The 25,138-nt window shown below is 44.7% G+C and overlaps 1 protein-coding gene across 3 annotated transcripts in view; it reads right to left on the minus strand.

Moving 5' to 3' along the window:
* LOC106891433 (folliculin-interacting protein 1) overlaps positions 1-25,138 on the minus strand; it is a 70,292-nt gene that overhangs the window by 17,062 nt on the left and 28,092 nt on the right. For 2 of the 3 annotated variants that reach the window (XM_014947946.1, XM_014947947.1), the window contains exons 2-11: positions 22,914-23,040; positions 13,784-13,927; positions 9,494-9,594; positions 9,166-9,240; positions 8,549-8,640; positions 6,821-6,904; positions 5,731-5,802; positions 4,888-5,023; positions 4,136-4,337; positions 3,245-3,330 (exon numbers count right to left, since the gene is read on the minus strand). In XM_014947946.1, coding sequence (XP_014803432.1) covers positions 3,245-3,330; positions 4,136-4,337; positions 4,888-5,023; positions 5,731-5,802; positions 6,821-6,904; positions 8,549-8,640; positions 9,166-9,240; positions 9,494-9,594; positions 13,784-13,927; positions 22,914-23,040 — 1,119 coding nt within the window. The remainder of the gene's footprint in view (positions 1-3,244; positions 3,331-4,135; positions 4,338-4,887; positions 5,024-5,730; positions 5,803-6,820; positions 6,905-8,548; positions 8,641-9,165; positions 9,241-9,493; positions 9,595-13,783; positions 13,928-22,913; positions 23,041-25,138) is intronic. The other variant, XM_014947948.1, reaches the window with a different exon arrangement.

Here is a 25,138-nt window from a genome sequence, read left to right on the forward strand (position 1 = left end):
GGGGACTTGGAGCAACCTGGGCTGGTGGGAGGTGTCCCTGCCCAGGGCAGGGGGTGGCACTTGGGGGTCTTTAAGGTCCCTTCCCATCCAAACAATTCTATGACTATTCCTTAAAAAGGAACAAGAAAATGAAGGCAGCAGTTGCTGCAGTGGGTGCCCACGGGACTCCTGTGCTGGCACAGGGACCAGCCCGCACCGCTCAGTTCACAGCAGCATAAGCTGCTTAAAAATTACTGGCATAAAATAGGATCAATTTTGGCTGCCAGAAAGCAGAGAGAGGTGTTTCCCTGGGCCTTGTGTTCGGTGTTCCCCTGCCAGCCTGTGTATGTGCTGCACAGGTATCAGTCAGACACATAATCTGCATTATCAATGTGCTGCTCTGGCCTCGGGGGCCGGGGGAGTCGAAATGTTTATGCAAGTACAGTGGCTTATTTCATAAGTCATGTGTCTGCACAGCTGACATCTGAAGAGAGTTTTAAGCCTCTAAGTCAGGTGTTAATAGCTAAACCCATCAGTGCTTTAGAGAATTAAAAATTGCTGTAAAGTGAATAATGATGTAAGGGCAGGCCTGGAGCCGGGCACCAAAGCGATGGCAAATTTATCATTAGCATCAATTTGCAGAAGCAGCTTTGGCCTTTCAGAGAAGGCAGCTCTGTTTTTCCCTGGATGAAAGAAGAAGAGCAAAGGAGAAGGTCTGTTTTTGCTGTCATCTCTTCTCCTCCTCAGCCACCAGGACCAGCAGGTAAATGCCTGTAAATGCCTGGCTGCCCCTGCAGTAGTTTCTTTGCAACAACCCTCCTTGCCAGCTCCCAGGCTGGGCTACAACCCCAGCACTGTCCCTGCAGAGGGGACTTTTGGGTGGCAGGAGGGTAGGGTGACAACCCTCATCCTCCTTCCCCCCTCCTCTGACCAGCACGGCCATGCAGAGCTGGTCCCCCATGCCCCACTGACTTGAGGTTATTCTAATCACCAGAGGAGCACACACCAGCTGCGCTTGAGAGCCTCTGAAAGTCTGGGTTTAAAAAAAAATAAAAAATAAAATTCTACTTAAAAAACCCCAAAAGCCAACAGGCAGACTGCAATGAGTTAAACCAGCAGAGGATTACGTTTTAGAAACACCAACCCACTGAAGTCAGCACCCTTCTTCCCTCCAGCACAATTTGCTAAGAGGGCAGGAATCAACACAAGTCTCAGGTTCACCGAAGGACTCGGGCTCCTGACTTCCCCGTGACTCCAGTGGGAAAGCAGACGCCTAAAGAGATAATAGTGGCCTAAATGGGTTTGCTGAACCTCTGCCAAAGCATCTTTGCATTCAGCCTTTGGGATTTAAATACGCCTTTTTTTTTTTTTTTTTTCCCCCTTACTAGACACATATTGCATCGCTTTGAAAAGCAAGTGGCTCTTGTATGTTACAGAAATGCTTTTTCTTGATGGCAGCACAACCTGCCAGCCCAAGACACCAGGACGTTGCCCACCTGCAGGACCAGCCTGGGCTGGGGGCACCAGCTGCTGTGTGTCTCTGAATGCGCTCGCTTAAAATGGAAAAAAAAAACCAACCAAAAAAACAGAATTGCCAAAGCCTGCTGCCCCAGGAAATTCATTTATATGAAATTAAACTGGATTTAATTTACCTCGTTACACTATTAAAGAGTAATATTTATATCACCATGGAAACCTCTGCATAAAACTGGTGGTTGGACACACGCTCCCGGTGCCGGTTGCGCAACGGCCGTGTCATGTGAATGATCCAGTCTCCCAGCAGCTGGGGAGGGGGGTGACAACCCTCCCATGGCCGGGGGGACGTTATTGTCCTCTCCTCAGCCCTGACAAGAGGGTGAGTGAGCCTTCTTGGGGGGGTCAACCTTCCTTGTCCCATCCCAGCTCAAGGAAGAAAAAGCCAGCAAGGGGTGGGGGGGATCTGGCTTGTGTTTTCAGGGTTATCTTTGCACCGTTTGAGCGGGGAGAAGAGCCCCTCCCCGCTCTGGAACTGTTTAACTTGGAAGGACAAAGGAGGGTGGAAATTTTGGGAAAGCAGGCCGGGAGGTGGTGTTATCAGGGGGCAGGAATGCGGCGAGGCGGCTGCGGGTGAGGACGGGGAGGAGAAGGGAGCTGGGGGGAGCGGAGGAACCAGGGTGGCTGCTGAGAGAGTTGCCGAACTCGTCTCGGGCCCCTGGGCAGGATCAGCAGCTCCCAGCAGTCACGAGCTGCCTCTGCTCTTGGCACTGCTGCTTCTCCCCATCCTCCTCGCACCGCAGCCCCACGTGCTCCCTCTTTCCCTGCCTCCCCTCCCTGCCAAACGCATCCCTCTGCCCTCCCCTCCCAACCACACGGAGCTGAGCTTCTAAAAAAAAATAAAATTTAAAAAAAAAAAATCCATCCTGCCTTCATCCTGCAACACCACCTCATCCCTGGCGTTCAGGCGGCACTGTAGAAAAATGGGTGAGCCCTCAAGGTCCTTCACCGTTGGGTGAAATACATCCTGATGTCAGGGTTTTCCTTCTACAACAGCAGGACACTGCCTTCTAGAATATCTTGAAAAAGCAGCTCTGCACTGGTTGTAAAAGGAAGCACCCTCTGCCCCTCCCATCGGGGAGGAGATGAATCACTTGAAACAGAGGGAGTTCATCTTAATTCCCTCCCCGTGACTTAAACTATGGAAAGAAAATACAGTTAAATGCCAGGGATGTGCTTATCTGCCTTACTTTGTGTATTAACTGTTGAATGGAGAGGCTCTGCAGGTACAGATAGTGAGAGATTACAGAACTGCATTTTACTGTGGGAAAAAGATAGTCCTCTTTCTTAGTAGCTGGTTATCTGAAACGCCTTTAGAGCAGAATTTAGAGCAGGGTAAAGGTCTTGCTTTGCTCACACATCAGGAAAATATACCCGAGAGGAGGATTTCCCTAACCTGGGGCTTTGCAATTATTTCCCCCCCCTCTCAACAGGCCATAAAAGACAATTTAAGATGTTGCTGGAGCTTCGTTACCACCTGAAGCACAGAAAACCTTCATCATCTACGTCCTGTTCAGACCAAGCCCTGATGGATACACACACTTGGCAAAAATCTAAACACACAAACCGATCATAGTGGCTTGCTATCGCTAGTATCTTTATTGTACTTACTTTTGCAGAAGATTTTAGACATTTTAAGTTGCTTATCCTGCACTAAGGCAAAGATCCTTCTAAAACAGGCAGGAGTGCTTTTGGAGAAACAGACACAGCAGAGAGGAGACAAAGTGCTCACCTGAATTCATTAAGGGCATCAACAATTCTGTTATATGCCAAACTCCGCTGACTGGCATCAGCTGATCTGCGACTCATTTTCATAGCCTTGAAAACAATCATTAAACAGATAAGTAACACATAGCTACAGAAGCACAGAAAATGGAAAACAAAGTCATGTGTTTGGCTTTATCTTTTCACGCAACTAGTCATGCAAATAATTTTTTTTTTCAAGTGATAAAACGATGGTACAAATGCCAACTTTCCTATCTGAGGAAAGATACGTGAGGCACATGCATTTGCAGCCTCTGCTTCTTCTGTGCTTTTCATCAGTCAAGGCATAAAAGGGGTCAAAGTTTTCATTGCAGTGGCAAAAAGTAACCACCAAGTATTTCCTAGAAGAGAGATCTGAAGCAAATCTCCCCGCATGTTTGAAACGTCCCTCTTTGAAATTTTCCTACATATCAGAATCAGGCGGAAAAATAAAGGGAAAGGAAAACGCTCGATATTTATGTACAGCCTGGAATGGCCTAGAGATAAGCTCTTACTCTGAGATGCACACGACTCAGAGCTGAAACCAGGAGGTAGAGGTGGCCTTAAAACCCCCTACTTCCCCCCCTGGCTGATCCAGGCTTTGCTGGGAGCTCTCACAGCCCAGCGAGTGCTCGGGCTCTCAGCCACCCCTGCAGAGTAACTCCACGCTCTCTGTCCTCACCCCCTGTTCCGCTTTTGCTAGCCATGAGGAACATCCTCAAAGATGTCGTGGAGTGAAGCCCTTCCCTGGTGCAATTCCCATACCCACAGCGAGTCAATCCCACTTTTTGTAAACCAGTAACAAGAGACAGAAATGGAATCTGACAGCTGGGGGGAACACGCAGCGCTGCAAGCGCAAGAATCACAAGAGAGGGTTTACCTGCTCTATCGCGCTCTTCAGTTTGTTCATGTGACTCTCAAAAAGAGGGAAGTGGGAGAAGAAGAACTCATTAAATTTGTTGTTTTCATCTTCATCTCTTGAGAGTGAAAAAATGACTCCAATGGCTATCTTTTTCTTCCTAACAATTCCTGGGCTGGGACCAGAGCTGTCATCTGACAAGTTAAAGCTTTCATCCATGGACCTTGAAGCACAAGAGAAAATAGAAAGTTAATGTAATCCACTGCTTATAGTTCTATGTTGGTTTCCCTGTAATTTGACTCTTCAACATTTCCCTCCAATAAACAACTTTCATTGGCACGTGTTGTCAAATCATCACCTTTGATAACATCCCCTTTGCAATTTTTTACAAGCAACCATTAATTGATCCTGCAGTCACAAAAGCTGGAACCAGATCCAAAGCGTTTGTGGGCTTAGAATATGCAATTCGAGTTCTCTCCCGTCTCTGCCAAGAAATGTGTGTTGTGAGTAGGATTTTAGGGCTTCTTATCCTCAAAATACAGCCCACGGGTTTACATTTAGCTGAAGGCTTTGGTTAGTGCAAACCAATGGATGCCACGAAGAAAACAAGATACTAAAAAAGATGAGGCGCCGAAGCGCAGCCTGACTTACACCTCTGTAAATACCCCCAGGAAGCAACAGGAAGAGCAGATGTACGTATGTGAGAGCAGAATCAAGCTGACAAGGGTGGAAAAATCTACGGGCAGGAACCAGCATTTTCATTCCCAGCTCACCATCGAGGGAAGACCCCGTTCTCCAAGCTGGTAGTCTGGCTGCGCCGCCAACGCCGCTGGTAACTGCTCGCACAGCTTTTGTTAAACGAGGAGCCCGGAGATGGAAAGGGAGTGATGAGCAGGCTGCTAAGAGATGCTGCAAAAATAAGAGGAATAAATAAAAAACATTTCTCCAGAAGAAACAGCATTTGGAAAAACAATACCAGCAACTCAAGGAAGCCCCTCGAGATAAACTGCTGTTGGTTCTCGAGTGTCTTCTCTTCGGCTTATCTATGATTATTATCTAAAAATAACCAGTTTATAATAACATTAACAAGATCTACCAGCACTACAAGGGTGGGACAGTCCTGTAGCTTTACATAATAGGCCACACAGAGGCTGCACCGTGCTCATCAACCCCGAGTATCAGGAAAGAAATTCCGTGTGGAAAGGGGCAACGTGAATCCCATCGTTACGCGCCCAACACCCGGAGTCTGGGGGGAGGAGAAGGGTGTTGCGGAGGCGAATCCATGTTTTGACATTCCCATCCTCCTCAATTTGGAAAGGAGACGACAACAAGTATCATTTGGAAATGCCGCAAACTCATTTCAATATTTAATTTGCCTTGCTGATTTGCAGCGTGCTTTAATAAACTGTTCAGTCTCCCTCCCCGAGGTCCCCAACGCAACACTCTTGACGCCTACACGTTTGTAGGCACACGTACAGGGATGCAGTAAGGCTTCTATACAACAAAACACAACAATCACATTTCAGCACAGGAAAAACTATGTTTAGACATCCCAGTGAGGAATATTACTGAATCTTTTTGGAGTCTACGGGGTTAACACGCGGAACTGCCATTACCAGATCTGGCTATACCGCTGTCCCTGTCCTCGTTCTGCTCCCTCCCAGGCATATCCATAGGGTTGCTGTGAACTGTAAAACAGGGAACACCAATTAGCAGGGGAATATACAGTTCCTTTCTTGTTTGCAGATCTCCACGTAATTAATGAAACAAAAACATGCTCATTAATTCAGATCAACAGCACCGCACAAGGCCATCACCAAGAAAGGCTGCTTAGCTGAACAAGCCAAAACACTCATCTGAAAAGCTTGTATGTATTTTTCTGAAGCCCATACACTTATTTTAATACAAACTAGAACTAATACACTTTGTTTCTTTACACAGATATTTTTCAATGGAATTTTAATTCCAAAAGGATGTCGGTCATGTAGATAGTATGCAGCGTGTAGACAAAGACCCCACCAAGACCCAATATAAACTGGATTTCTTTCATATACCAGCTTTCTTAGGCATTATATGTATTTTGTTTTAATATATTTTTTTTAAATTTAATTTAAAAATGATTTTGCAATGCTGTCTTGAAGAAAACCAATCCTTTTAAATTGCGAGCAGTGCATTGGTTGTTCAACTAAGCCATAAGCTGTCCAGATTCACAGTCTGCACATACACAAGATCAAAGTGTCTCAGGCTCAATAGTCTTTATATGTGATATATTTTACAACTATTGTGTGAAATAAAAGCTACTCAGCCATGGAAATAAGACCCAGCCACTAAAAGCAAGAAATGACTGTTTTAAACGAAGCCAGGTTAGCTTTAGTTTTTACAGTTTGGTTGAAACGAGTCCAGATCGAAATAGGTGGACGCTATTGTGAAATATTATTTCCAGAAATATGAAATCCACCATTAAATATTTAAGTTTTCGAAAGGAAACACCACAACCAGCCAACCCCAAGGAGGACTATTAAAGTAAAATAATGGTAAAATGCTGTCCTCTGGGGCTTCAAGGCACGTATCCAAAAAGCTAAAAGCCCAGACATCGCTGGGTGTTTTTTTGTACTTAAATAATCTTATTTCCAGGGCTAAACTACAAACCCCAGCAGTTTTGTCACACCAGCTAGAACTAGCCACAGCACACAGCACACTGCAAACCTGCAAAGAAAGAGGCGCTCCGGATGAGGCGGAGCGGACCTTGCTCTGAGAATGCCCGCCTGGGGCTGCAAAGCTGTGAAAGACCTACACGGCAAAACGTAAAATACACATGAAAGAATGAGGTTAGTAAAGCAGAACAGTCCGGAGGGAGGGAGGGGGCCAGGGCAGGGAGAAGATATAAGCCAACATCAATGCAGACTAACGGACGCAGAAGAAGGGCTCGGAACAAGAACGTCGATTCAAGGATACGTCTCACAGTTGAACGATATCACATTTATAGAATTAAAATAATAGACCCAGCTTTACACTGTCTCCCATACAAGGATGGGGTTTCTTTCCAAGAGCTTTTTTTTTTTTTTTTTTTAAAGTTGAAAAATGATTAATTTATGCAGGCCCAAAGCCTAACTCGACCACAAACAGGAGATTCATTATGGAGTACAATGTTTGTTTTAACATCCACGCTGGTGGGGTGGCCGAGGAAGGACGACGGGGAGAAAGGGGGAGAAGGCAGGCAGAAATTCATCTCAGTAGAACCAACTGAAAATTACAGGCTAAAGTAGCTTTTCTGACAACAGGCAGCACATCAGTTTAGTGAAATGATCGTATAGCAACGTAAATGTTAGCAATCTTAGTAGTTTATTTTAATACCGAATGGTAGATATACCAGGGAAAGAGTGTATTGACTGTAGACAAAGCCAGGAAAAATGCATGGGTATTTTTAATGAGTTAATTGCCAGTCCCTCTCCTGAACGTGAAGCTGCTGCTCGCTCAAAGTTTTCCGATTGCACAAAACATAAAAGCTGCACCTCAACCAAGCTCCCTTCATTCTTCACTCATTAAAGGAAAGGACGTGACCAGCGCTGTGTTTTGTTTGGTTTGGGTTTTTTTTTTTTTAAACCAGCATGTCTAAAAAAAGCAGCTGGTAAATAGTTCCCAACCAAAACACATAGAGCCTTCTCCTATCACAGGCTGGAGTCAGGAACAGCCTTTGCTATTGAAGAGGGTTGTGAGAAAGGCTGTGGTTACAGATTAACTTCTCCCCCTCCTTTACCCACGGTTCCTCCCGCCCGGAAACGGGAACTGCAAACAAACACCCTCAACCCGACTCAAAACTGCAAACAAACCCCCTCAACCCAACTCAAAACTCGTGCAGCCCAATAACAAAGAAAGGTTCAGCATCCTCTTCAAGCAGGCAATGCTGGCACTTCTCATCAAGGTGCCTGTCCCTCCTGGCCACCTCTGGGGACACTTGTCCTTTCTGCTGGGTGGGGAAGAGTCACCCTCACCCAGCCGGACACAGCTGAACCTGTGGCACCAGCTACATCCAAATCATATTGAGTCCACATCTGTATTATCTGAATGGGAATTTGCAGTTTAGATCATGCCAGTGAGACAGCAAACTTTTGCCAAAAGCAAACCACAGCAAAACCCTAAAAGGAGATGAAGTGAGTTCCTCTCTCTTAGATCGGGCACCTCATTCACTGTGAAAAATCACAGCTGACGTCTGAAAGGAACAGTGAATATCAAGGAAAAAAAAATATCAAGAAAAAAAAAATGCTAATACCTTGAACTGTCTGATTTAGTCTCCTCCCAATCCTACCAACATTAATTTTCTGTTGTGTCTTTAGTTTCTTTTTTTATTTTATTCTATTTAGAAGACTTGCATATTCTAGAATCTATGATTACTCAGTTAAAGACACCAGGCAAAAAAAATCTGTTTGTAATTACCTATATTCCCAAGAAGTCCATTCATAATTGTACTGTGGTCAGGCTTTAATGTATTGCTGTCTTGATTAATGAACTCAAGACTGTCCTGCAACCTGGAACAAACAAAGATACAACAAAAGCAGTGATTGGCATTGCAGGAGAATATAGTGTTACTTCACTACAGCTCAAATGGAACGGACGAGATAAGAAGAGGCTTCCACTAGAAAAAGCTCTCACAGCCTGAGCCACCTTCTCAGGTGGGTCAATTAATACACAGGAAACTGAACAGTGAACCCTCTGAAGCCAGATGTTTCTGTAACACCTTTTTCTTCATCTTGGACTGAACTCCCCAGCTCCAGTGTTCTGTCCTCATCCCTTCTCCTGTGGTGTTTGCAGGCACTTTTGTACCTTACAATATCAAGCTTCACCAGATCAGCATTAAAGGAATGGTTCATTCATTCGCTTAGAGCAACCAGAGGTGAAGGCAACCACAAGGGAAAGGTGAGGACATCAGCGACAGGATGTAACAGTTTAGGGAAGGAGGAGCTATTTTTCTAGAGAAAGGGTCCAAAAAACTCTTCTATGTTCTTTACACTCATCTGCTTATGTGCAACAGGTACAATCTGTAATGGACTCACGTATTCAGGCTTCCGTAGATGCTGCTTCCAGTGCGAGCTGTGAACACCTTGCTGAGCATGAGCTGAGGAGGTGAGCTGGAGGACAAAAAGGAAGTTGTCAGTCAGAAACACGGTGCCAAGACAAGCTTTGCTTTCCATTTCACAACCCTCCGGATTTTATACACCTAAACGCGGCATAACAGCCTTTAGTGTCAAAACTGACATCAGAACAGCTTTAAAGCAAACCCAGAAATTCCTTGTACTCTGCACTTGTGGCATTCAATTCATTACAAATTAGCACTGAGGGGTAAGTCTTCTGAGAAGACCAGCAGTAAAAAACTAAACTTACCGGATTTGGTGAATTTTCAACGTGGAGCCCTTGTAGCTCATGGCCACAGAGCCAAACATCATCTCTCCAAGCATGTTAGCATCTGAGGAGCACCGAGAACCCTGCAAAAAAAGGCAACATAGAACTAAGGAAAATATCCTTTATCAAAAGATAAACACACAAAATATCTTGCTATAACACTGTTGAATACACCAAGTTGACCAGTTAATAGAGATAATGCCAGCGTAGCAAGTGATCCTCACACTGGCTGTGAGCTAAACCACTAAAACCATCCAAGAAACCTGACTCAGCTACAGGGGGTGTGATAACACACTCTACTGAGTAGGAACCATTAAACCTAAACCTCGTGTCTGCTTGACCAGAAGAATTACAAGTTCCCTGGAGATCTTATACAGACTGTGCATCAGAGCCAAGACTGACCAGCGCTTTCTTGACAACAACTGATTTATAACTTATCCACAGATGGTGTTTTATATTTGATGCATCTTTCCCTGGTGCTCCTGTGATGGTACCAGCAAAGAGCTGTAGCATCATGGTGTCAGGCTCAAGTGGGGCAATTCCTGCTTCTGGGTTGGTGAGAGTTTGCTGTGTGGCTTGACGGGTAAATAGAAGGAGGAACGTCACTGTGCTGCATCACAGGCTACATCAAATACTGCAAACAAAAACCTAAAATTAACAAGTTACTCAGGGCAATTAACTGGAGACGACTGCTCAGCTAACAGTCATCTTACTTGTATGCTTTCAGTGACTGAGGTCACTGTCCCTTTATCCAGGGCTGGTGCATCTCTAGGCCAGCAGAACAGTAGTACTGGCTCTCCTTTTGTGCCCCCTGACTAATTTAAAATATCGTGATGGCTCACTCACAGAGCTCAGGTTCAGGTGAGGTGCTTTGGTTCTGTGTAAGAGAGCAATACATTTGCTCTGAAGTGCATGATTAATCACATTTCCTTGGAGCAATCGTTCCAAAAGGTCCCTAGAACTCGTCACTGAAATAACCTCGTGCTTGGAAAACGCTACGTGCCGGATCTCCTACCCCTTCACCCAAGCTCTGAACAACCGGGATCCTCACCCAGATTCCTTCCCAGGAATATATCTAAATATTTTCCCCAGCGTCAGAGAGTGAGCTCAGAGCAGAGGCAAGGACAGGGTGTCCACACCTCCAGTCCCTACCCTCAGCAAGGAGCGATAGGAAAATGCCCATTTGACGTTTCTGCTCCCGCTGCCCCGTCGGAACAAGGGCAGGAACAAGGGAACGCTCATCAGCCAAAAGGCAACACACTTATAACACTTCTCAATTTTTAGCTCTCCTCAAGCACTCTCAATTAAGACGATGGTACTTTAACAGACAGACTATTAACCTCCAAAATGTGCTCTCTCCGTGGAAGAAAGATAGGGGATGACTAAAAGTAGCAACAGCGGTTATAAAAATGAGGATACAATTGCAGGGTTTGTTAGCGTTCACATGACAGGGCAAAATCTGGTCATTAGATGGGTTTCAGAGAAATTTCCATCTTTCCCTCCCAGGGTATCACGCTGCCCAGGTGCACTCCAGGCAGTACTGGAAAAACTAGACTTTAAAATGAGGCAGTATGACCCAGCAGCTCCAAGGAAATCTAAGCATAGATGTTAATGGCTCTAGGAAATAATAGGTCTGGCAGCAGCATGAAATTTTGAAGTAAGGACACTGCAAATTACTACAGCCGAATGTTATCATTGTTATTTTTAAATCTGTTGCAGATCTCCAGTTGAAGGACTCATTCTGAACAGACGTCAAGCCCTCGATGGCCGGTTTTGGTTTCAACTTTCTGCTGTTGTGAAAACCTAATTCTAAAGCTGAGGAAAAATACTTTAAGATAAAGTATTGGTTTTCTTTGTCAAGCAACCAAATTAAAAAAAGCAAGTGAAAATCACCTGCTTTCAAATTTAATTATAGGGGTTTCCCTTTCCTCTGAGAGACAGAGACAAGCAATGCTGAAGGCAAAGAGCATGATGAGATGCACCCATGGCCTGTTTCAGTCTGGCACTTCATCTACACTTAATAACAATGATTTTACCATGTGTAACAGAAAATGCAGGTATTTAATGCATTTAATATGGAGACACTGCTACAGCTACGGCTCAGCTCAACTCTTTGGGTCTTCAATGCTGCAAAGTAAAGGTCACTCAAGACCAAAGTGGAGTGCAATCAACTGAGGAAAGGGGTTAAATATTAAAAACTCAAACGAAAAATAGCCAAGGAGCATCTGGCAAAAAGGGCACAACCTCCGGCACTGACAGCTTGGCCACAAACCAACTCCCCAGGTCGTATTTACCAGCTCCCATAAAAACCGAACATAAAATATCCACAAGTGTTTGTTATTGCACATTAGCATATTGGAGATAGTAAAACTTGCACGATTTGGAAATTACATTCTGAATATAACATTGACCACATTTAATATTCCACTTACTGTACATATTCTCCTATCAATAACTAAGATGTAAATTAAAAACACAGTGCAGAAATAAATGTCAAATGTCACAATCAACAAATCAGAAGACAACAAGCAGGGACAGAGGTAACACTGGTGCAAATAATCATGGGCGAGCTTAGAACCATATTCAGCTTCACCTTAATGGATGCAAATCACATTTGTGAGGGAATTGGATAGGACATAATTAAAAATATGGAATCCTGCAACAAACCCCTGTATTTCAGCTTGCAATTAAAGTTGATCATATGCAGTCTAAATATATTTAAACAAGGAAACACAGAGAACTATTTAAAAAGTCCTACAGCATTGTATTATTTAGACTTCCTTTTTATAGCTTTAAAAAAAAACAAACAAAAGAACTTATAAACACCACAAATACATTAGGTAACTCCTGAGGTTACCAGACAGAGCAGTCAGAAGATAGGAAATGCCAGGCTGAGCGATGTCTGGACAAACTTACTCTGGCCCTTCTGCATACCTGGTACAAAACTTTTATTGTGCAGTAAAAAATTCTGGGATTTACTGCTCTCTGCTCACATGCTGGGGAAGCCTGGAAGGAGTACGGGGAACGCAGCAGAGAGTTGAGAACAAATAGGCTGTGGAAAACCAACTTAAGCTGAAAGTTTCTGGCGTGCTTTCTGGGCCGGTCACAAAGTCACACATCACTTCAGCTCAACGGGGTAAGATTGTGACGGAGCGATACGCGTGAGGAAACAGGGACTGAAAAAGGGAAAACTTTCCACGGCTTTAAAATACGCTGTCATGCCAACCACTAAAATTAATTTCCTTTAATAACGCTGACCATTGTTTGCACGCAGCCTGCCCAGTAGGAGAGACAATTTCTGGATAGTGGGGGGCATCGTTTTTCTTGGTGACACAATGCACGAAGGAGGTTATTTTGTGCTGGAAGGAAGCTGCTGACAGAAACGTCTCTTCCTTTCATAACCGCAGCTAAATGCCCTTCCAGGAAGGGAGGAATGGAAAACAGATCTTCAGCCACCTCAGTAAAGCTGTGGAAAAGAGTGTGATGAGAAAGAGAAAACAAGAATACGCAGCTCGCCAAATATAGCCAGAGCTACCGCGACAGTGAGAAAGTCAGAACTGAAAGGTTCTTAATTTATGTCTACGGTAGATTGAGACATCAGTAGTACTGTACTTCAGAATAGGTTGTGGAGATAGCAGCGTCCCTCAAACACACAATTACTTCATTACAAAGAGTGGAAGGGCTTAGTTCTATTTTAGGGTGGCTTAATATAAAACACTTGTGATCCATGGAAGGAGAGATGACAGAAATATATCCGTGTCAGATGACTGTAACTACTCTCGTGGCCAAAATCTCTTATGTAAAATGGAACTCAAGTGCACTGAATCCCTTGTTATAAAGTTGTTACAGGGACTATCCCTACAGACAGAGCATTTCTCTTTTATTTCCCTGGCATTTAGCAATAAAGTAAAATAAACTACCTCACCCATGCCAAGATAAGATGTTTGTGCCAAGTCAGATCGTACCGAACGAGTGTTATCGCCCAGGTCATAAGACAGAACAAATGCCCTGGAGAAACTGCTGCCACTCAAGAGACATCCCGAGAGAACCAGCTGGTTGCTTTTAGACTTGTTAAAACCCAAGCTGCAGAATGCTACTGAGTCAGAACCAAAGTCTGATTTTGACCCAGAACTGCTCTCTGCTGCCAGCCTCTAATTTCAAGAAGTTTAAAACATTCAGGACCTCACCTGCCCTTAGTATTTAACATGGGTTTTGCAAAAAAAAAAAAAAAAAAAAAAAAAAAAAAAAAAAAAAAAAAGAAGAGCGACTCACCTGGTATTTGGGGCATTGCTCTTTTGGATCAGAGAACGATGAGGAGGAGTTGATTGAACTGTCCAGGGAAGAAGAGCTGTCTCCTCCAGGCTTCAGTTGGCAGCATTTCCCAAAAACTCTCACCTGAGCATCGCTGCAGAGTTTCTGAAATAAAGAAAACATACAGGACACGCTAAGACCCACGATCCAAAAAAATCACTGTTTAGCACCTGGTTAGGTGAGATATTTAACAGCTGAAAGGCTTATGCCCCAGGAAAACAGTTAAAGGAATATTTATTAGTGTGTCTCCTGCAGCCTGTCTGTAGGAGAGAAAGCTGAGCTGTTTCACTTGCAGTTACCCAGGAGCTAACAGGTCACTCCAACTCCTTTTTTCCTAAGCAGCCATCTGACTCTGAAGCTTTACAAACGGCTTTTTCAGACCCAGGATTAGGAGAAAGGATGGTACAGACGCTCTCTAGGGAAGGATGGCAACAACAGGCCCCATCTGTCCCCATCTCGCTGGGACGGAGGTGACACCGCAGGGTGATGGGCACAGCCCTCCAGAGCAACGATGCTGGCCTGGTCGTGATAAGGAGCAGCTCACAGTGTACAGGAAAGCACCCTAATTAGGGATAATCAAGCAATAATTCCAGAGAGATTCATGTTACAAGGATAGGTGGAGAGAAAAGATACTATTTTTACAGATCTCTCCCTAGATGTGCCTAAGTCCCCTAGTCCTTCTAAAGAGTGGCCCAGAGGTGACACGTTCCTCTGATGCTCAGTACAATGAGGCTGAAAATGGGCAAAGCTGAGAAACAGTCAGTGTTATAGAGAAGCCAGAAAAGTTTCACAAAAAGATAGAAAAATGGCCCAAGGGGTGGTTTCTGATAGAGATTCAGAGAGAAAACACAGCAAAAAAGTGAGTTAAGGTGGCTCTGGATGGAGCTGGAACTGCCACATGGGATGGGTAGGGCTTGTGTCCGCTCTACACTCACAGCACGATCAATCACTGGCACCAGAGCTGCTTCACTACTGCTCTGCAGATGATTTATAAACATTTGTGATTTCCCCCGTGAATCTCAGCATCCGTGTCAGTTAATGCTATTTACATTAGCATCAGGCAACCCTCTCTTCATCTAAGGACCTCCACGTACTTTTCACACGCTCATTACACTTCAGAACACTCACACAAGGTTGACACTATTTACATTTGCTAATGGGCAGTGCTAGGAGACAGAAATAGTCTACACTGCTCAAAATTACATACTGACTCTGCCCTAAGACTTTCTTAATTAACATTTCCTGCACAATCACCAAACCAGTACGAGCGAGCTGGGAGCAAACCCTACTGGAAGCGTGGCTCAAGGGAGAGATGGAAATAGAGAAGTGCTGCTCAGCTTGATCTCTGGACTCACAGGTTGGCATCACAAGCTCCCCCTTTGTTCAAAACCATAAGTATGTCTCGATCATTAACAGCTCTGAGAAAAGTGAAAAGGCATAAAGAAAAGTGTGAAATACCCGAGGCACAGGGTGGTACCTTCATGACTCCACTCAATAACCAGCAACAACTGTGCAAAAAGTTGTCTGTGCCCATGGAAGTTGTGGCTGCCCCATCCCTGGAGGGGTTCAAGGCCAGGCTGGATGGGGCCTTGAGCAACCTGGTCTGGTGGGAGGTGTCCCTGCCCATGGCAGGGGGGTTGGAACTGGATGATCTTTGAGGTCCCTTCCAACCCAAACCATTCTATGATTCTGTGATTCTATGAAAAAAGTGACTGCCCTTAGTGCTGTGGAGGGATTTTGATGAGGGACAAGATGGGAATCCCATCCCTCTGCCCTAGGCTGTGCAAGATACTTTTCTTTTTATCTTTTTTTGGCTAAATCTCACCCACGGTTAAGGTCAGGTGATTTTATTTGGCCCTAACTGTAGGTGAGATTTAGCAAAGCAGCAGAAAATGTCAGGGATTATGGAGCTCCACGCTGCGCCGCTGCTCCCATTCCAGAGCTGCTGCCACAGAAAGCCTGAAGGAAAAATGTGCCGAGAAATCAGGAATTCTGTGGCAGAGGGGAAGGAAGCCCTCACGAGCTGCTGAGTCCTGCACTTTACTGGCATATTCAGCCACCCAGAGTGGTATCCTCTCGTTACGACATCGCGGCGAGTACGTTGAAATTCATGCAATATGTAGATTTGCTAATTGCTAGTCTGTGTGGCAGGAGCACAGTACACAATGGCTGGGACATGTGAATGATCATCATATGACTTCAGCAGGAACTCGTGAACCAGAATTGCATTTTATCTCTGACACAAACAACAATGTCCCCGGCGAGGCAAGCATCATGTGATAAAACCACATAAAATCCACAGGGTTACAGAAGCTTTTGCAGGCGAACCACATTTCAGCTTGCATTTTCCATCAGATGTTGAAAGTTCCTTTTAAAAAGTTACAATTATAACTAAGCTTCCTTGAGACTCTAAAGCCAGCAAATGCATTGCTGCAGGTGGAAAAAAAATTCTATGCATTAAAAAACAGGGTAATTTTGCAAATTGCTTACTTTTAAATAATTTCTTCTCATTGTCACTGCATTTTTCTGCACAGCAGCTTTCCCCAGATCCACTGGGGAGTCTGGTATCTTGAATTAATAGTCGCCTAATTTAAATAGCAAACAGGAAAACGGCTGTTTGGTCTTTGCAGTGGAGTTTAATGAGCCAAGACTCCTGCAAGGAGCCTGTGAAGGAGGTCAGGATCTCTCAGATAGCACTTTTCAGAACCTTGTGAACAGCAAAACCCTCCTAAAATGCACAGCACTGACAAATTTTGCTCTGTTTGCTCTTTTACAGACTTAGCGTGTGCTTAAGAATAACCTGTTGGACAGTGAGATCAAGTACCTGCAGTGCTCCTCTCCTCTACAGTTTCTGACTCCAAACGTCCGTGAAATTTTAGATGGTACAAATTTCAAGATACTATGCACCAGAGGAGTGGGGTTACTTGCACTCCAACATAATATTCCAAAGATATTCAAGCCAGGTTTCCAAAAATACGAAAGCAACCTAATTACTTAGGAGCTGTGCAAGGGGAAGATTCAAAGTTGTGGATTTTCTTCCCAAATAGACAAAACCAACGGACCGTTGTGCTGCTGGAGCCCTCCTAAAAGCTAACTTTTGATGGAGAGCAGAAGATCTGTGGGCCACGCTGCTCTCCTCACTGTGGGCACACTCTTTGGTCTTTTCTCTGCCAACTCGTTGCAGACACCAAAGGCTTCCTGGCAGCCCCAGTTCTTACATCAGGAATCACCATTTGCTCCAAGCCTTGGAGACCCATCAGGTAGTACTGAAGGTACCAGAGTAAAACGCCTTTATAGTACCACAGGGTACAAAGTAGTTTTCTTCTGCAGTTCTGCTCCTGGAATCCCTTTTCTCCACCTCTATCAGCAAAGACCTTTAACTCTTCGCCACAAGGTCTATAAATTCCTCAGTAAGTGGAAAGAACGTGCCCGGCGCTGGGCACCGGGAGAGGAATTTCTGCTGGGCAAGTTTTGATTCAGGGATAATAAGACAGTTGAAAGGAGCCTGGTGTGTTGAACCGAATCCAGACTGTGTGTCTGTGTGTCAGGGCTGTGAGTGACAGAAGGAAAGAGAAATGTCATCATATGTTTTACTCTTTTCTACCTCTCTGCAACAGCAGGTGCTCAAATACCACTGGGGTGGTAGCGATAGAGAAATCTATATATCCAAGTGAAGTTGCCATTCTTTGAGACATCCAGGCCTCATTTCTAGAGCAGGTCATTCAGCAAAGATGAAGTATTCTTCCAAAACAGATAAATTAACTCTTTTGCTTTTTTAATGTGTGTTGGTCTGAACATGTAATTAAATGTATGCATGCACCTAGGACACGAGAGGAACTTGAACAGGTTTGAATTCCTTCCCTTCAACTGCTAATATAAAAATCCAAAATGCAGGTTTCTCTCTTAAAATGCAGCTGGCAAGTGCTCCGTTCTCCCTTTGCTTCCAGAGTTGTCAAGTTCCCCTGTTACTCAGAGGTCAGTGAAAGAAGCAGAGACAACCCTCGGCTCGCCCACTTCACTAGAATTCTTCTATTTCTGTTTCAAGTGAATAAGAAGGCGGGACTTGGTCCCTGCATTTACAGCTGGTGTCTTTACTGGTCTGCCCAGCCTGGCTCACTGGGAACCTGTCCACTGAGAGCCAGAGAGAGACCAGAGGCTCCATGTCACACAACTCACCTAACAGCAAAAAGGCTCACTATCCAATTACTAATCCCTCAAAGCAATTTACTGTTCAACATTTATCCAGTGCTGAAGTATATTAGAACACGTGGCTAATCCTGGCTTGTTTAGAACAGCATGCCTTTTTTCTACTTTGGGATAAATATGACATTTGGAGTGAAAGAAATTGCCACAGTAGGAGATCAAATATCATATGACCTTCCAGCTAAATTATCCCAAAGAGAAAGACGACTGGGTTACCTGGCAAAAGTGAAATTTTTGCTCCCCAAATCCAAGTTGCACCTCTAAATCTCCAGTCCTGCACCCCAGGTCACTCTTTCCCCTTCATTTCTTCAAAAAAACCAAAACAAATCCTGGTTCTGAAAATCCTCTCTGCCTCTGGGACCTGGGAACAAATCACTGCCCTTGTCTGATTCCTTTCTTTCTCCATTCCCAGTCAAACCACTCCAGATCCCTGCTCAGCACGTGCGCAAAGAAAGCACAGCTCAGCTCTTGCTTTCTTCCTCCCTCCTCTTCTTCATGGTCCCTTGACACCCCTTCTTCTTCCTCCCTGGAATCCATGCCTTCCTTCAGGCCCGTCTCAGGAAATCTTTTAGCTTCTTACATGTCCTTCAGCACCTCTCTCCAATCAAACCCCTAATGGCAAACACCGTCTTGGTGTAAGTCACCAGTGGACAACATAAAAAGGAAAATGAGCAGTTAAAGGAAATTGCTAACCCTGAACTCCTTCAGCCTGCTCCGAGGAAAGCCCTGATGCACGGTTCCCCTTCCTGGCTTCTTCTGTGGTTTACTCCCCACTTCTCTCTCGTGGCATCATTTCTGTGGCATCCTCATCCCGGGCAATTGCCAGCCCTCGGAGGAAAATTCCTCATACTTCAGCTGGCCTTTGCACACTGACATTTATGGCCACATAACTCACGTGCCACACCAGAGCAGCAGCACAGCGAAACACAGCAGAGCCCTGGCGGAAGGTCGGCGCGAGTGCAGCGTCAGGGTTGGGAAGCCAAGCACAGAGGGGTCAGGAAAGGCAGCGCCAAGGCTGAAAGCTCAGCACTGGCCAGGCCACCTGCCCTCCCTCTGCACCTTGACAAGGAAAAGGAGCTGCTTGTTGTGCTTGATTTGAAATTCAAACCTGGTGTCACGGCCTTTGGAGGAGTGTTGCTGGGTTTACGCGCAGGTCCTGGCTTGGGAACTCTGTAAAACCCAGCGGGGTGGATGCGTGGGGGACCTGGCACGGCCACAAGGCACCATGCAGGGAGTGAGGGGGCTGGGGGTACCTGAGAGGGGGAGGCAGGTGGGGAGGAAAAGGAAAACGAAAAGAGAAAAAGGAGCAGACAAGCCCAGAAATGAGAACACTCACAGAAATCACTCATGGGCTGTAACACTATCACCTGCAAATCAAGTCATACCGTCTCATTAGCGAGACTCAGGAGCACGAGGAACAAACTCTGTAGTAACTCTAGAGGAGGCAGAGGATCAAACCCATGACCTTGACCATAGAAGTACTTTGATACCCCAAAACCCCACGGGATGTGGATGTTTGGGTGTGGACCCAGGTTTTTCAGTAAAGGCGTCAGTAATGTCTACTTCTGGCATCACAGGCTGCCCTGGTGTACTCAGTATCAGAATGGGCATTTGCATACATTTGCTCATGACCCGGTGTCACAGGGCTGCAAAGGGCACTCGCTCTCTTCTAGGATGCCCTGGCAGAGCTCAGACAGGGGAGTTGCCCAATTTTCAGATGCCCGTGAGGCAGCAGCCTTCGGGCTCTGCTTAAGAGAGCTCGGCCGATCAATAGCCCGTCCCCTGGAAAGCCGGGGAAGAACCTCTCCCACTCAGCACCAAAAAAGGTATAGGACTGACAAAGGGGATCTCTCTGCTTGCCCCATGCCAAGTGCCCACAGCTGCCCTGGCCTCGCTGGAAACGCCTGGCACAGCCCTGGGCCAACATTCCCGGTGCGGCAGCCGCCAGCCCCGCCAGTCACCAGGCGGCCGCTCGCCTTCCCTCGCCAAGTTTAACTCCAGCGAGACCCGGGGACAACATCGCTTCTCCTGCACAGTTAAAAAGACTTTAATGGCCACACTGCAAACTCTCAGCTGCCTTCTCTGTGTCTCCGTGCAATCCCCTCCCAAAATTCTTGTTTACCTTGATATTTAGCTTTATTGAAGGCGCAAAGAGGTTGATTTAATATCCAATGAACACGCCTGATATTTAGCTTTGTCGAAGACACAAAGAGGTTGATTTAATATCCAATGAACACACAAAATCCTTATTTGTGTTACGTTCACATTTCCCCCACAGATAATATGAGCCTAGTAATGTTTAAATAATTAGAGCCCAGCTTGGTGCAAGCACAAACTCTGCAGTTTTCACTCATCAGAAAGTCAGAGCCTACTGTTTTATTTCCTGAAACATCTGTGTCTGGAAAAGTTTGCTCTGATGCTCCTTAAATTTTATAACCACACCTTCCCTTACAGAAATCAAGCCATCTTCAACCTTGGTCCACCGCACACAACTCCTGACACATGCAGAGATTAGAAATATAAAATAGAGCAAAGCACATCTCACCTTGCTGCAGGCATACAGCTTTTAAATTATACTTGCTTTCAATTAGACAATTTTGCTACCCATCTCAGAAGCAACAAGAAATGGGAACTGAATTGTACAGCAACACAAAGCAAACTGAAACCCTCCCAGTTCTCTGTCTTAGACTGATGAGACTTCACCCAGAACAGTCTGGCCACTGCCGGGCACTCTTGTAAATCTCTCCCCTAGTGTTATTTGTAAATCCAGGGGTATAAATCATGTTAGGAAATGGAGGGGGGGAGATGCAGAAAGTGTTGGCTGTTGTGGTGTGGTGAACAGATACCCTTTCAGAAGGGCAAGTGCCCGGCCCACACACATGTCTTGCTGCGAAAGGGCAAGAGTGCCTTGGAATGTGCTTAGAGCCAAGATCTGGCTTTGTATAGGCAGGGTGTGTCTTTGTTAATGAAAATCATGATAAAGAGCAAGAAAAATAAACAATGGGATTCCTTGCAAATGGCCAGTACGCAGTGCTAACTGCACCAGCCTGCACTGCGCTCGCAGCAAGCCCGGCCGAGGACTCTCCGGCACGTTTTTACCTGCATAATGTTTCTGCTGTTGCAAAGTTTTGTTTTACAAGGAAAGTTTTGCCTGACGTGACATTATCTGAGTGCTGCTGAAGGCAGATAGCACAGCAAGCAAATGTTTCAATGCATTCTCTTTCAAAGTCTCCTAATACCACAAAAAAAAAGAAATATATCAAGTTACTAGAGATGAGCATTGGGCATTTCAAACACCCTGGGAACAATCTTCCTCCTCCAATCTCACCTACTCCTTTCATAGAGATGGTCAGTACAGATATTTCTCTCCCCCTTTGCTGTTAGCAAAGAAAAATAAAGGCAAGATTAACATGGAACTGTATTAGCATCATTATCAGCCGTTTATTCTGCTGCTGTTGAGCTGCCACAGTCAATGATTTTTCTGAAATAAACCAAACCAGTGAAGTCTGCAAGTTCACTGTGCAAGTACAGATCTATCTTAAAGAGGTTTTAGGCTTGCAAGAAATCAATTGAAATATGGCAAGAGGATTTATCCTGTGTAACATCTTTCTTATTAATGAAGTAATACTTTATAATTGATGAAGTAATAGTAATGAGCAGAGCCAGCAATTCATACCAATAAACCACTTCTAACGATCTCTTGTCTTTAAAAGCCTGTTTTCCTGGCAAGAACACCTAGATGAGCAGGAACTTATAAATTATAAAGTCATTCTAACCAGTTAAAATTAAAAAGAAAGATGTGTTTTGTTCAACCTTTGTGAAACTTGCTTTACTTCATAAATTCCCCCAAAGAACTAGGAAATTGGGATCTTGATTCATGGCTATAAAAGCCCTAAGAGTAAGCGATGGAGAAGGATGGAAGTTAGTGGCTGATGAGACACAAAGTGACTCCCAGAGGATAGGAGACATGGAGATGGGAAGCACCCAGGACCAGGATGAGTAGCATCGGGCTGGCAGCATTCAGCAATAGCCTGGAAGAGTTTACAAAGCTGGATGAAGAACCTTCTGGCTGTGCTCCAACAGCCCAACATGAAAAACACTGCTTGGGGGTAACTGTATTTTGCGTACCTCTGCCTACAGAACTTACAGCAGGTCCTACGGGTAAAAGCAACTGGGATCATAAATTTCAGTTCACACAGCACTTTCTGCTTGCAGAGCTCAAAACGGTTTGTAAATGTTTTTAGGGATGGTGGAGAGAAAGTTCAAAGTAGCAAACTAAGTTGTCCAACCTCACACAACCACTTACAATAGCACTGTGGCTAGAAATTAATCTTCTGGCCAGAGCCCTTAGAAGGAAGTATCCTCATCTGACTTGCAGCCATTAGTTTCAATTAATAGATTACCATGCAGGCCATGCCAAAAGGAAAAAGGGAAAAAGTTTTCAAGTGACTTTGTGTCAAAATACTGTCAGCATAGGAAGGATTGGCAAAAGCTAACAAACAGGACAGCAGAGGACACAGGACTGGGAGGACCGTCCGATCAAGAATACAGACCCCACCATGGCATAAAAGCATAAATCCCTAAATATCAGTTTATGCCCCACCTCAGCCCCCAGCGCTGGCTGCTGCAGCCCCAGAAAGGAATCCTTCTCTCTGCAAGAGCAGAAAGTAGACGAGCCCAAGAATAAGGAGATTGCTATAGTATTTAAAGCTGTTAAGTGAAATCACTGAAGCCTGAATAATTTGCAACTTAACAGGCATTTAAATATAGCCCTGCATATAACTGACGTTTAAATGTTAATGTGAATAAAACAGAACATTTGTGATTTATCAAACTTGCCATTTTAAAAAATACAGACTATAGCCATGCAAATCAGTAAAATACTCACCGACACTGAAACATCCTCTATTTTTCTTTTAGCACTGGAGTCAAATAAGACATTCCGTCCTCTTCTTTCGCAGTCCTGATACACAATCAGTCGGATCTGACTTGGGTCAAACTCCGGCAAAGGCCAGCTTTAATTAAAAAATAAAAGAGCAGAAGGATCAATTACCACAACTCCTTATTACACTGTTCTTTCTACATCATCTGTATATACAACTTTATTAAAACATTAAGTCAAGCAAATGCAACGCTATTTCATCAAACGCTTTGATCCCGCAGCCAGAACTCTGCCTTTTGTTTTTTCTTTCCCTTACATTTGCCAAATTACGCTGGCACAAATGGCACCAATCCACTGCAACCATATCCAATGTGCACAGCATTCCTAGCTCTCGTGCTCGTCTTGTGATATTTAATGTTTTCTTCAAGTTCCAGCTTTTGGAAGTCAAAAGTCCTAGAACAATTCAGCTTTTGTGTTTAAAGGCACACGGAAAGAGAGCCCCTCATCGTTGAAAGCGTTCACAAATCAAAAAGGAAAAAGACATATATTCATGCTGGCCTCTCCCTTAAGTAATGAATTTCCACATTTTCAGTCACAGGTTTTCAGCCTCATGGGTTGGCAATGCACCGAAAAGATGCAAAGCACCTTCCCTCCCCTCCTTCAGGTTTCACAAACACTAGTAACATCCGTGCATTATAAACTACAACATCCACACTAATAAATGTGCTTCAGAGCTGGGGAAGAAAGAGCCACGTGTAGCTTGGGCCTGACAATATACTCAGATCCTCACTACGTTCAGCCTTAGAAATAATCTCCACTTAAGCCCCTGTGATTCAGGGCCATGCTGCTGCATGGGTCAGCAAAACACACACCAGTCCTCTTCCAACACACCTACTCCCAAACTGGTTTTGCAGTCTGTGACAAGGAGAGCAGCTCTCCCATGCCTCTGCCTCCCCCAGTGCCATTGATTTCAGAGGTGCTCTGTAAAGGGAGAACTTGGAGGGCTCAGGCTCCAACACCCTGGCATAACCTTGTCTTTAAGGCTGCTTTGTAGCTGTCATGTTAAATTTCCATTTTAAAAAGCCAGCCATCACTTTAAAGCAAGCGCTTTTGCCCTGGGCTTGGGAATCCATTTTCACTGATACCTTCTCAGTTCTTGGAGGATAGGAAACAAGATGCCTGCTCTCTCCATGAAACCAACAGGAATCACCTTTCAGCCAGTTACGAGCCATTTCCTAGATCAAGTGAAATTCTATCTCCCTTATCCTTGGCTTTTAGGCAAACAGCGTTAGCACAGAACCCCAAGAAGTGAGAAACGAGGCCCTGGAAGTTTCCAGCCAACAATGAAGGATACAGGCTCCCAGTTTACAAGAAGGAGCTGCACATTTATTTCAGAAACAAAGACACTCATAAGTGATAATATGGATTAAAGTAAACCTGGCATACTCGACTCCAATTTTCCTCTCCTCTGTTCCTCTAATTCACCAACCAAAAGGTTTCCTTCTCTATGTCCATGCTTTATGTGATCAGCAAACTAATGACAATTTGTAACCCAACTTCTGTGATGGGTCACAGCAGAGAGTCACCAAAGCCATGGCTGACTATCAGAAGGTTTTAAGACTGTCCAAAATAGATTCACAGGCTTTACAACTGGTGCAGTCCCAGCGAGGTGAAAATAAGCACCAAGACATACAGTTACTTGGTCTCTTGAGAGAGGAAATCCATTTCCTAATCTGCTCAGCCCTACCATTTAGCAACCAGAGAGAAAAACAGAAGCTGCAGAGAAGATAGTGTGCAACAAATGTCAAAAGCAAGTTATTACAAGAAAAAAGCTTGAGCAACTTGAAACTGAAATAACTCAGTGTCTAGATTTGGGGGCAAAGAGCCGTGTGCCCTCTCTGTTTGGGCACCTAAAGCCAAGCGTTGTCCACAGAGGGACATGCCACTCCAAGAGCAGACACCAAAAGGAGCAAATCCTGTACCAGAACCCAAGCATGGGGAGAAACTCAGAGCAGAGCTTACTGTTACCGGGGGCTCTGCTCATTATCTCCATCCTGCATTTCAGAAAATGCAAGAAAACAAAATCCACAGAATCACAGATTGACTCCGTGATGGATTCCATGATCTCCTAATATTTAAGCGAAATCAATGGAAGTTTGCAAACTCGCTTTGTTTCCAGACAGGCCACTGTGGTTCTTATAAAGAAACAGTATGTGACAATAACAGCAAAT

Source organism: Calidris pugnax, unplaced genomic scaffold (genome assembly GCF_001431845.1).
Source record: "Calidris pugnax isolate Ruff unplaced genomic scaffold, ASM143184v1 scaffold27, whole genome shotgun sequence".
Classification (NCBI taxonomy): domain Eukaryota; kingdom Metazoa; phylum Chordata; class Aves; order Charadriiformes; family Scolopacidae; genus Calidris; species Calidris pugnax.